This window comes from Lithobates pipiens, unplaced genomic scaffold (assembly GCF_037356315.1).
Source record: "Lithobates pipiens isolate NorthernLeopardFrog02 unplaced genomic scaffold, aLitPip1_a1.2 Scaffold_19, whole genome shotgun sequence".
Taxonomy (NCBI): Eukaryota; Metazoa; Chordata; class Amphibia; order Anura; family Ranidae; genus Lithobates; species Lithobates pipiens.
The window spans coordinates 455206263-455219687 of NW_027507764.1; the positions used below are offsets into that span (position 1 = coordinate 455206263).

Sequence of the window (13425 nt, forward strand, 5' to 3'; positions counted from 1 at the left end):
CCCAAACAGATTAATATTTAATAAATACAATTTAAATATTAAGACAGTGATCTCAAAGTATATGTGAACCTCTATCTTTTAAAACATCCCATTCAGGTTAAAATAGGAATTCAAGGCAAAACATTTGTGTATATATTAAAAAATCCTTTTTTTTTTTTTCTTTTTTCATAAGTGATCACATAACATCTGTTCTCAGCTGCATAAGGGGCTCAGAGAGGTCGGGTTTGTAGACTGTGGAGGCAGAGAAACAGCAGGACACTGATCTTTCCCCGTGAAGAGCATTACAAGGGGCGTGTCTGCACAAGATTGATAAGTCTGGAGGATGGAAGAGCTGTGCTCCCAGCACAGCCAGAACTGGCTAATGAACTTCCTTCTTCCCGGCTCGTTGTACGACTGGTACGTCACCGCGTTCTCACATTCGGAATTTGCGACAACATTTGTGTCGCTGTGTGTATGCAAGACAAGTTTGAGCCAACATCCTTTGGAATAAAATCCACGGTTTTGTTGTCGGAAATTTCAATCGTGTGTTTGCGCCACAAGTCCTTAGGGTTCAATATTGAGTTGACCCACCCTTTGCAGCTACAGCAGCTTTAACTCTTCTGGAAAGGCTGTCCACAAGGTGTAGGAGTGTGTCTGTGGGATTGTTTGACCATTCTTCCAGAAGCGCATTTGTGAGGTCAAGCACTGATGTTGGACGAGAAGGCCTGGCTTGCAATCTCCACTTAAATTCATCCCAAAGGTGTTCTATCGAGTTGCGGTCAAGACTCTGTGCAGGCCAGTTAACTTCCTTCACCCCAAACACGCTTATCCATGTCCTTATGGACCTTGCTTTGTGCACTGTTCCAAATCATTAGGTGGAGGGAGGGTTATGGTGTGGGGTAGTTTTTCAGTGGTTGGGCTTGGCCCTTTAGTTCCAGTGAAGGGGACTCTTAAGGTGTCAGCATACCAAGACATTTTGGACAATTTCATGCTGCCAACTTTATGGGAACAGTTTGGGGAAGATCCCTTCCTGTTCCAACATGACTGTGCACCAGTGCACAAACAAGGTCCATAAAGATATGGATGAGAGAGTTTGGGGTGGCGAAACTTGACTGGCCTGCATAGAGTCCTGACCTCAACCTGAGTTGAGGTTAGAGCAGAGACTGTGAGCCAGGCCTTCTCGTCCACATTAGTGCCTGACCTCACAAATGCGCTTCTGGAAGAATGATCAAACATTCCCATAGACACACTCCTAAACCTTGTGGACAGCCTTCCCAGAAGAGTTGAAGCTGTTATGGCTGCAAAAGGTGGGCCAACTCAATACTGACTGGGGTGCCCTTAAAGTTCATGTGCGTGTACAGGCCGGTGTCACAATACTTTTGGTAATATAGTGTCTAATATAGTATAATAATCTTTAATATGAAATGTTGGGGTTACATACATTTTAACAAATTACATAAAAATGTGTATGCACTTTTACAAAAAAATATATATTTAATAACACTGAAAGTATGCTAGTTGTTTTGTTGGTACAATATAACAAACATAACACAGATCTGGCAGTTCACACGGTAAGAAGCACTGGCGAAGGACTGACCTGTGTTTTATATGTACAGTACTGTATATACATTACACAGTCAAGAACCTAAAGATTCCTGCACAGGCACCAGAAATTACATGACTGTGTTATCGATGGGTCAGCATCTTGTCCAGGAAGTAGAGGTTGACCCTGGATAATGTCTGAACAAAATGCTGCCACCATACTTTGGAAAAAAAAAAAAAGAAAGATGGTCAGGAGAAGTACTATTATCTCTAAAAGGTAATCAATGATTACCTATACTGCATATAAGTAACATGAAAAATATTCGCTAATTTACTTATAGCATGTACTTTGTGAGCTAGATCAGCCTTTTTCAAGCACCCTGGGGTGCCTAGAGATTTCTTTAGGGGTGCCTTGGCAAAATGCCTAAAAATTGATCAAAAATTTAATACAAGCCAGCAGGTGGACCAAGTCTGCATTTTAATCACACAAAGCCAGAGGTTTTCATTATGCACTATTACAACTTTCTAGACACTGGCATCCTAACAACCAATGACATCATCAGTTGATAAGGACCATGTCTGTTTTCTCCACAGCAACTTTGTTTGACCCTCCTCTGCCTCTCTCTCTCTCTCAGCACTGGGGTCACATTAGCCGAGTGATGGAGAGAAATTGAGGGAGAAGATAAACACTGGAATACTAGTCAGAACAAGTGTGCAAAAATGTATTTTCTTTGAAAGAATAAATCAGCTCTAGCTTTGGGTGTCCTAAGTGTGGATGTTGCTGCATTAAGTAAAACTATTAGAATAGTTTTTTTTATACATTTTAGAATGTGGTGCCTCAAGACTGTCAATAATTTTAAAGGGTGCCTTGAGATTATATATCATTTTAAAGGGTACCTTGAATGAAAACATTTTGAGAAATGCTAATCTACATACTCTTATGCCCCATACACAGGGTCGGAAATTCAGACAGAAAAAGTCTGATCGAATTATGTTGTCAGAAAATGCGATCGTGGGTGGGCTCTGACTTTTTCTGTCGGAATTTCCAACGGAAAAAGTTTGAGAGCTGGATCTAAAATTTTCTGACAACAAAATCCGATCAGACTTTTTCTGATCGTGTGTAGAGAATTCCGACGCACAAAGTGCCATGTATGCTCAGAAAAAATTTGGAGACAAAAGCCATTGGCTACTGGCCTCTACAAAGTCCTGTCATGCACTTTGTACGTCACTTCATTCCGAACGATCGGATTTTCTGACAACCGTGTGTATGCAAGACAAGTTTTGGCCAAAATCCGTCATAAAAAAATCAGATGTATTTTGTGGTCCAAATATCCGACCATGTGTATGGGGCATTATAGTGAAGTCAGGTAGATATTTTTAGCACATCTTTTTTTAAATAGGGTTAACAGGTTGTGTTTTGTTTTTTTGGTTTGGTTTTATTTTGCTTTTTCGCTGCTAATGTGACATTTATCAATGCAGACTTGAAAAGTTGGTTATATGTTTACTTTTTCTCTTACTTCACCTTAGAAGTAAGCCTGCTGATGAAAATCTGATAAATACCACACACGGAGGTGTGTAGAAACAGCCAGAATATACTCCCCACAAGTTCTTCAAGTGCTGTCTGGCCGATTTTGCAACCTTGTAAATTATTTTACATCACTTTGGTTGTTTTTATTTTCTTGCACCTACAGTTGCACACAAAATTAAAGAAATGAACACAGCATTAACCAGCCAATTTAGCAATTTTGAGGTTGTAGGGACAGGGTTTGATTTTTCTTTAAGGTTGGGTTCATACTGGAACACGCAGCAGCTTACAGCAGGGGTCCGGTGTGTCTCCATTCACCGATTTAGGTCAGATTTCAGCTCGATTCTGGGCTGAATTTGGACCTGAAACAGACCAAAAGATGCACAGGACTCCTGTGCAATTCATACCAGAGCCGCTGTGGAGATGTGTGAACCTGCTCCATAGAGAGCTGGTCACAATCTCCTGCTATGCAAACTGGATGCGGGGAAACCGCAGGGAAGTGTGGGTTCACACTTATTCACATATGTGTGAACCCAACCTTAGTCTTCCCTTTGTCCTCTGGGGGTTTATTTAGAACTATATGAATAAGCAGGACAATAACACGATTCTCATCTGCAAGACCAACCTCTCAACCTATCACTGCTGCTCTGGGGTGAGAAGGCAATAATCTCACTAGATTGCCACATGACAGGAAATACAGAGGGACAGATCCTTATTGCACTCCACCAAAAATAGACAAAATCCATTATGAGAAGAAAATTAGTGAGGCCTATGCATTTTATACTTCCAGTAACTAGAAAGAGATTTGTAATGGGCATTAACACATTAAACATTCCCAGGTGCAAAAATAAAAAGGGGGGGGGGGGGGCAAGGAATGATAAACAAATGAAAGGAGTCCCTATAGTCCCTGAAAAAAGTCCATAAAAAACACAGTGGCATGAAATTCACATAGTGTCAGCAATCTCTCTTCCAAGCAGGATCTGGGGAGGCTCCCACCAGCGACCCATATATAAACAGGAAAAAGAAGGACAGGAAAGCACCACTACCTGATTGTAGCATTTATTAAGACATATTGGTAAAATGAAATACAATAAATATGCACCACGCCCACCATCATCACACATGACATCTTCGCAGCCATTTTGTGGGCCTGATACACTTTTCTGTTGTTCAAAGTCTTCTGCTCCTGCTGGCTCTTCCTGGTGTTCTCCTGGTCAACTTCCTGGTTCCAAGCACTTTCCATTACATCCACACAGATGGGCTTGCTCACCATTGACCACCTAGAAGGTTGTCACCTGCTAAAGACTTAGTGATATGCTTTTTAAACATGAGTGCATATTTAATGTTTTTAATTTCATCAATATGTCTTAATAAATGTGACACTAAGGTAGTGGCACATTTGTCTCCTTTTTTTTTCTGTTTATACATTTTATACTTCCATGCTGCTGAACAATTTGCTTTTAGGCATACAAGTCAATAGCAGTCATTTGCTCTTCTGGCTAAGGCAATAAATTTTAGGGCATTTCAAAACATGAAATACATTTGTAGTAACCTGGCACACATACATGAACTCTGTGGTATATATTCTATTATAATTTCCATAATTGTGTAATAAATAATAATGTAATAAACTGCTCACTTGTACAAATAGGGATATAATAGCAATTCCATGTACTTGCCCCAGGGCTTCCTCGATATTCCTAAATAAGGTGGAGTTCCAATGAATAAGGTGAAGCTAAAGATATAAAACAAAAACAACTAGTTAAAAGGAGAGGAATTAAATGCTCAGCAATTCATAATTTTACACCAAGTTTTACCTGTCTGTCTGTGTAGAGTAAACAATATCCACACAGGAGAAGAGAAAAAGATAGGCAACTTTATTTTTTTTCTTTCTTTAAAGCAACTTTAAAATGACACCAACCCAAACATCCAAACCAACCCAGAAAATCCCAAACATCCCAATAAAAGCGTTCCCTGTAAAGAAGAAAATTAATACTTACCCTTGCTGCCACTGTCACTTGAAAAAAAAAAAAAAATCATCCAGCCATATACAGTGCAGGATCCTAGAGGTGTCTGCACACAGGTCAAGAATAATGGGGTTAAGTTTTAGGCTGGCTTCACACCAGTCCACTCCAGTGTGTTGCATCATGTCACACAAAAACATGCTTTGAGTTAGAGCCATGTATTTCTTTTAATAGGCTGCCAATTCACTAAGAAATGTACCTGCATCTTTTTTTCTGACAAAGAGCATCACCGTGACCAGTAGGACATCACCACAGATTGTGATGCAGAGCAGTGCATGCGCATTGTGGAGGTGCGTTGGGAGGCCATTCAACGAAATGGCACCATAATGCACTAAGCTGCATAATGTGCGTTTCCACACATTGTGGTAATGAACAAGTTACCGCAATGGTGGGGAAGGAGACTTTAGGGTTAGGTTTTAGGGTAAAAAGCTAGGTTCTAGGGGAGTGGGTATGGACCTTGCTTTGTGCACTGGTGCCCAGACATGTTGGAACAAGTAGGGGTCAACCCCAAAATGTTCTCACAAAGTTGAGAGCATTAAATTGTCCAAAATGTCTTGGTATGCTGACTCCTTAAGAGTTCCCTTCACTGGAACTAAGGGTCCAAGCCCAACCCCTGAAAAACAACCCCACACCATAATCCCCCCTCCACCAAATGACCAGTACACAAAGCAAGGTCTCTAAAGACATGGATGAGCGAGTTTGGGGTGGACTAACTTGACTGGCCTACCCCAGTCCTGACCTCAACCTGATAGAACACCTTTGGGATGAATTAGAGCAGGGACTGAGAGACAGGCTTTCTCGACCAACATCAATTCATGACCTCACAAATGCGCTTCTGGAAGAATGGTCAAACATTTCCATAGACACACTCCTAAATCTTGTGGACAGCCTTCCCAGAAGAGTTGAGGCTGTTATAGCTGCAAAGGGTGGGCCAACTCAATATTGAACCCTATGGACTAAGACTAGGATGCCATTAAAGTTAATGCGCATGTAAAGGCAGTTCCCAATACTTTTGACAATATAGTGTATGTCTTATGGGGAAATTTAAAAAAAAAACATTGCGCAATGAGCACTTTTGTTTTTGTGATCTCCCTACACTAATTTGAGTTGACATAGGAGGAGAGTGGAGTGGTTACATGGGTCTCTGGACTGGTGCATCTGGAGCAGTGTTTGGCTGACCATAAGAAGCGTGTTCTGACCCTACATGGCGGTAGAGTCACCGGTATTTTGGCAAGTTACCATCTTGTGGGGGTTTTGGCATGCACGTTGAAGACACAGGATGTGGATAGTCACTGTAACATGAGCACAGTGATTTTCAAGGACTTAAGCAATATTGTGTGAATTCTAGACATGTGCATTCGTTTTTGTCCGAATGCATTTTTAGGTATTTTTGTTATCGTTTTAACAAATGTGAGGGGGTTAGCTCGGCAGCGGGTGTGTGTGACCCCCTGGATGGGTTCACAACACAAAATTAGGCACAGCAGACAGCGTTGTAGGTGCAAAAAAACAAAAGATGCAGTTTATTTATGCTACATGCAGTGAAACATATAACAGCCAAACAAAAATAAAACATGAAAATAAATCCTGGTCAGCTTGACCTCTAATTACACACTTAGATTCCCTGTCTACCAACTGAGTGCAGCCTTGTGCTGCACCAGTCCCTGTCTCTGTTGTAGAGGTTTGCCACACAGGCGTTAACTCACCGCACAGAACAGGTGTCACACTCCCCAGTCTATACAAACACAAAACTGGTTCCAGGATGGAGCATCTCCCTAAGCATGCTGGGGTTTTTTGTAGAGGTCTTAATGAGCCCACTTACTTCAGCTGGGCTCATTAACTCTTCCCCTCTAATTATACAAGTCTGCATAAAGCCTGAATCTAGGGCACACATATTTCCCATCCTGGATACAACCAGGTGACTTTACCTGCGTGCTGCCACATACCCCCCCTCTTGTTTCAACCTTGGGGTTGTAACACAAGCAGTCAGACATGCATGTATCCGAGACAAAGCATCCACATTCCCCATTTTAACACCAGGGCGATGCTTAACTGTAAAGTTAAATTCTTGTAGGGCCAGGAACCACCTATTTACCCTTCTATTGGTCTCCTTGTTCTGAGCCATCCACTTTAAAGGAGCGTGATCAGTCACCAGGTCAAAGTGCCTACCTAGCAGATAGTACCGAAGGGAATCTAGAGCCCACTTCACTGCTAAACATTCCTTCTCAATCGTGGCGTAATTTACCTCATGGGACTTCAACTTCCTGCTGAGGTAAATGACTGGGTGCTCTTCCCCGTTCCAGCCCTGGGATAACACTGCTCCTAACCCAACGTCTGATGCATCAGTTTGTACAACAAAGTCCTTAGAGAAGTCTGGTGAGTACAACACTGGCTGGCTACATAAGGCTGTTTTTAAGGACTGAAATGCTTCTTCAGCCTCTGGGGACCATTTAACCATGACCGACTCTTTCCCTTTTGTCAGGTTGGTGAGGGGCACAGCCTGAGAAGCAAAATGGGGAATGAATCGTCGATAATAGCCAGCGATTCCCAGAAAGGCTCGTACCTGTTTCTTGCTGTTGGGACGTGGCCAACTCTGTATGGCCTCGACTTTATTGACTTGGGGTTTTATCACCCCCCTCCCAATAGTGTACCCAAGATATTTGGCCTCCTCCTGTCCAATGGTACACTTCTTTGGATTGGCCTTAAACCCAGCTTCCCGGATAGAGTCTAGGACTGCTTGTACTTTTGGCAAATGTGAGACCCAGTCTGTGCTATGGATAATCACATCATCCAGGTAAGCTGCAGCATATTTCTGATGGGGCCTCAGAATCTTGTCCATTTTCCGCTGGAATGTTGCCGGTGCATTCTGTAACCCAAACGGCATTCTCTTATATTGGAATGCCCCATCTGGGGTTACAAACGCAGTTTTCTCCTTGGCCGACTCGGCCAGGGGAATTTGCCAATACCCTTTGGTGAGATCAAGAGTTGTCATATATCGGGCTGTTCCCAGCAGGTCAATCAACTCATCTATACGGGGCATGGGGTAGGTGTCAAATTTTGTAACTTTATTCAATTGTCGAAAATCGTTACAAAACCGCCAGCTTCCATCAGGTTTGGGCACTAGTATGATGGGACTGGACCAGTCACTCTGGGACTCCTCTATCACACCCAATTCCAGCATCCTTTGAACCTCCCCACGTATTGCCTCCCGTCGGGCCTCTGGTATTCTATAAGGTTTACGTTTTACCCTTTCTCCTGGCGGGGTGATAATGTCATGCTCTACGCCAGATGTTTGTCCCGGCAGCTCAGAGAAAATCTCTTTGTTACGAAGTACAAACTGCTGCTGGGCTTGTTGCTGAGCTTCCAGACTCTGCAGGTGAGCTTTCTGCTGAGCTTCCAGACTCTGCTGCAAAGTTGCATTTGTCTGCTGCTGGGCTGCAAGGCTCTGTTGTTGAGCTGCAAGGCTCTTTTGTAAACCTGCATTTGTTTGCTGCTGATTTGCATTTGCTTGCTGCTGGTTTGCATTTGCTAGAGCCAGCTGTCTCAGTATCTCCTCCATGCTGGCCTTAAAAAATAAATAAAAAAACTGCCAAAATTCTCCACCAACTGTGAGGGGGTTAGCTCGGCAGCGGGTGTGTGTGACCCCCTGGATGGGTTCACAACACAAAATTAGGCACAGCAGACAGCGTTGTAGGTGCAAAAAAACAAAAGATGCAGTTTATTTATGCTACATGCAGTGAAACATATAACAGCCAAACAAAAATAAAACATGAAAATAAATCCTGGTCAGCTTGACCTCTAATTACACACTTAGATTCCCTGTCTACCAACTGAGTGCAGCCTTGTGCTGCACCAGTCCCTGTCTCTGTTGTAGAGGTTTGCCACACAGGCGTTAACTCACCGCACAGAACAGGTGTCACACTCCCCAGTCTATACAAACACAAAACTGGTTCCAGGATGGAGCATCTCCCTAAGCATGCTGGGGTTTTTTGTAGAGGTCTTAATGAGCCCACTTACTTCAGCTGGGCTCATTAACTCTTCCCCTCTAATTATACAAGTCTGCATAAAGCCTGAATCTAGGGCACACATATTTCCCATCCTGGATACAACCAGGTGACTTTACCTGCGTGCTGCCACACAAACGATAACGAACGTGCAGAATCCGAAAACCGAAAGATCCGACATAAACAAATGCTTTATTTTCCTTTTCGTTGCGACAACAGTTCGATATAGATAGGAGATTTGACATGAAGCTGACAATCTGTGTCCATCGAACCTGTGGTCGAATGTGTCTAACCTAAGCTCTATAAGTCCAAGATTATTCTACATAGAGGGAAAAGATTTGACATTATAGAGACAATAGCAAAAAAGGTCAAATGTGCCTAACCTAACTCTATTAGTCCAAGATTATTCGACATGGAGAGAAAAGAATCAACATGAAGATTCGACGAAGCAGTCGACACGAGTGGACATTTATGGTCAAATGCTCCGCCTATAGGCTATAGAAGAATTCTAATGTTGGTTGACTAGTAATAATAATAAATATAATTATTACTAGTGTCATACAACATTAGAATTCTACTATAGCTTGTAGGCAAAACATTTGACCGGAAATGTACGATTGTGGCGTCGTACAGTTTAGCTGCTCCGTCGAATCTTCTTAGAACATTCGACAGACACCATAAGCCTTCAATGACAGATTCGACCTCAATTATTTCAAATTTTCGGACGAATGCATTTTTTAACTAAACAAAATAAATAAAAATGAATTTCGGGAGTAACTAAAAAAAAAAATTTTCGGACGAAAACGAAATTCCAAAACAAAATATTTCAGTGTGCACATGTCTAGTGAATTCAGCAAGCATATAGTAAAATGTTTTTTTTTATTGAAGTGGGCTTCTTACTAATTCTTTTATTTAAAGACACAGAGTCAATATTTAAGTGAACGTTATTTTGTTCGATTATGACTCTGAAATGAAAAGGCTCCAGTGCCTAACAGCTGCCTCATTGTCAATTCCAGACCTAATGTTGACATCACATATGATCCAACAACTCATGATTCTCAGGACTGCATAGCAGCATCAAATTAAGAAAAGTGTAGATAGCTATAAAGTTCAGCACTATTACATCATTCTTGAGGTCAATATTTAGCTTTTTGCATACAGTAGATCCAAATATATTCTCTGTTTAGGTAGCAGATGGTAATCATATGCAAATTCCATGCCCAGGTATGGCAAAAACCCAAATCCTTTTTTTCCATATTATAACCCATACCCTTGACAATATAGATGTCTCAAGCAGCAACATGCTTTAGTATATTTGTTTTACTTTAGATCAAATACTCCCCAGTATTCTCCTCTGTACTTTGGAAGATGTCACCCTGCAGCCCTGAAAAGAGCAGATGCCATGTTACACTGTCAAGACTCTCCTAAGTCATCTTACATAACGTTAGATTAAAATCTCATTCAGACGAATGGCAGCAAAAGCTTTTTTTATGAAGAGTTGTCCTTCATCTTCTGCCAGTTAAAAAAAAAAAAAAAAAAAAAACATTGTCACTTATGCCAGAATTTCTTTCCACCATTTGTTTTATAAAGATCATGAATAAATGTTTTGCTTGCTCACAAAAACATAAATCCGATGCTAAGTGAGGTAATATAATAAGCACATGTTCTCTTATATATCGCACTCGGAGCAGACGATTGTACGCTTATCAAACACACACAGCCATTTAGCTATTTAGTTTAGGGAAAAAAAACAAGGCTTATTGCATGATATCGCAGCCAAATATAATATTATGAAGGCCATAAATTAAAAACAAATTTCACCTTATGTTACAAACGCCTTAATTTAGAAGCAAAACCAGGAACACTGAAGTGATAGGATGTTTGTTTTGTCTATAATATCTACAATATTCTTTTATTTGGGCGCCACTGTAGAAATCTATTCAGCCATTCATGCTGATCTGGGTGTAGCATAATCCTAAACTGGAGGAAAATACACATTATCACTGGTGTTCAAAAAGGTCTTGCAAACTCAAGTCTATACTCCAAGTCATTAGGGCTGAATTTTAGGAAGATATAAAAAGCACAAACTAAAGCAGTTCTTTATTCATTCATACATACACAAAGCCAGTCAGTTATGCTGCAGTGATTATGTGGCCATAAAGGACATGCTGACATGAGGAGAAAACATTGTGATATAGAGAGGAGCTTATCAGACTGCTGCTGCTCTTTTCACTGTCCAGTCACAGGCTTTTTTATTAAATAACAAACATATCATACTTACCTCCACCGTGCAGCTCGTTTTTCACAGAGTGGCCCTGACCATCCTCTTTTGGGGCCCCCCAGCGGCTCTCGCGGCTCCTCCCCACATCAGATAACCACCTAGGAGAAGCGCTCTCCCGAGGGGTTTACTTTTCGGGCGCGCTCCTGAGTCCAGCATTTGGCGTCCATAGCTGAATGACTTGGCCCCACCCTGGCGCCTGGGAGCCAATGGCTGCACTGCTATCAGTCTATCCAATCAAGAGTCAAGAACACCAGGCAGAGAGACAGCGCGTCACAGCCAGGTCAAGTTCCAGGGCTCAGGTAAATAGCATGCATTAAGGTGAAAAAACACGAAGGTTTACTACCCCTTTAACTGCAGGGGAGAAAAATATGGTCTCCTTCTCTGTAAGACAGGATTATTCTGTGCAGCAGAGCTGTGAATATCTTAGAAATGGATGCCAAGAAATGCAAATCCTTTAGCAGGTGAAACATCTCCTATATACAATATCTCTCAAAAGTGAGTACACCCCTCACATTTTTGTAAATATTTTATTATATCTTTTTCGTGTGATGACACTGAAATAATTACACTTTGCTACAATGTGAAGTAGTGAGTGTACAGCTTGTATAACCCCCTCAAGTCCCCTCAAAATAACTCAACACACAGCCATTAATGTATAAACTGCTGTCAACAAAAGTGAGTACACCTCTAAGTGAAAATGTCCAAATTGGGACCAATTAGCCATTTTCCCTCCCCCGGTGTCATGTGACTCGTTAGTGTTAAAAGGTCTCAGGTGTGAATGTGGAGCAGGTGTGTTCAATTTGGTGTTATTGTTATCACTCTCTCATACTGGTCACTGGAAGTTTAGCAATGGCAAAGAACTCTCTGAGGATCTGAAAAAAAGAATTGGTGCTCTACATAAAGATGACCTAGACTATAAGATTGCCAAGACTCTGAAACTGAGCTACAGCACGGTGGCGAAGACCATACAACGGTTTAACAGGACAGGTTCCACTCAGAACAGGCTTCACCATGTTTGACCAAACAAGTTGAGTGCACATGCTCAGTGTCATATCCAGAGGTTGTCTTTGGGAAATAGACGTATGAGTGCTGCCAGCATTGCTGCAGAGGTTGAGTGGGTGGGAGGTCAGCCTGTCAGTGCTCAGACCATATGCCGCACACTGCATCAAATTGGTCTGCATGGCAGTCATCCCAGAAGGAAGCCTCTTCTAAAGATGATGCACAAGAAAGCCTGCAAACAGTTTGTTAAAGACAAGCAGACTAAGGACATGGATTACTGGAACCATGTCCTGTGGTCTGATGAGACCTAGATAAACGTATTTGGTTCAGATAGTGTCAAGCGTGTGTGGCGGCATCCAGGTAAAGAGTAAAAAGACAAGTGTGTCTTGCCTACAGTCAAGCATGGTGGTGGTGGGAGTGTCATGGTCTGGGGCTGCAGGAGTGCTGCCGACACTGGGGAGCTACAGTTTATTGAGGGAACTATGACAGCCAACATGTACTGTGAAATACTGAAGCAGAGCATGATCCCCTCCCTTCAGAGACTGGGCCACACGGCAGTATTCCAACATAATAACAACCCCAAACACACCTCCAAGATGACCACTGCCTTGCTAAAGAAACTGAAGGTAAAGGTGATGGACTGGCTAAGCATGTCTCCAGACCTAAACCCTATTGAGCATCTGTTGGGCATCCTCAAATGGAAGGCGGAGGAGCACCATCCACCAGCTACTTGATGTCATCATGGAGGAGTGGAAAAGGACACCAGTGGCAACCTGTGAAGGTCTGGTGAACAACACAATACAATCTGCTGTGTTCGGGAGCTTGGTCAAATGAGTAGGTGGTGTAGCCAGCCTCTTTGGAAAAATATGGAATATCACAGGTCTTGCTGCCCTCCTCAGAACAATGGGTATCCTTAAAGCTGAAACATACAAAAAGAGAAGGAGGGCACACGACCTTGTTCATTACCAAAGATAAAATGTATTTATAAAATATAACAAGAATAATACTCACAAATGAGCTTTAAAACAAGGCTTATCAGTACTCCAGCAATTACGAATTACAGTAACTCTGGAC

At 42.0% G+C, this 13425-nt stretch overlaps 1 protein-coding gene across 1 annotated transcript in view; it reads right to left on the reverse strand.

The window, feature by feature from the left end:
* CA8 (carbonic anhydrase 8) overlaps nt 1–13425 on the reverse strand; it is a 129725-nt gene that overhangs the window by 37549 nt on the left and 78751 nt on the right. The window contains exon 4 of the mRNA XM_077492753.1: nt 4686–4781. Coding sequence (XP_077348879.1) covers nt 4686–4781 — 96 coding nt within the window. The remainder of the gene's footprint in view (nt 1–4685; nt 4782–13425) is intronic.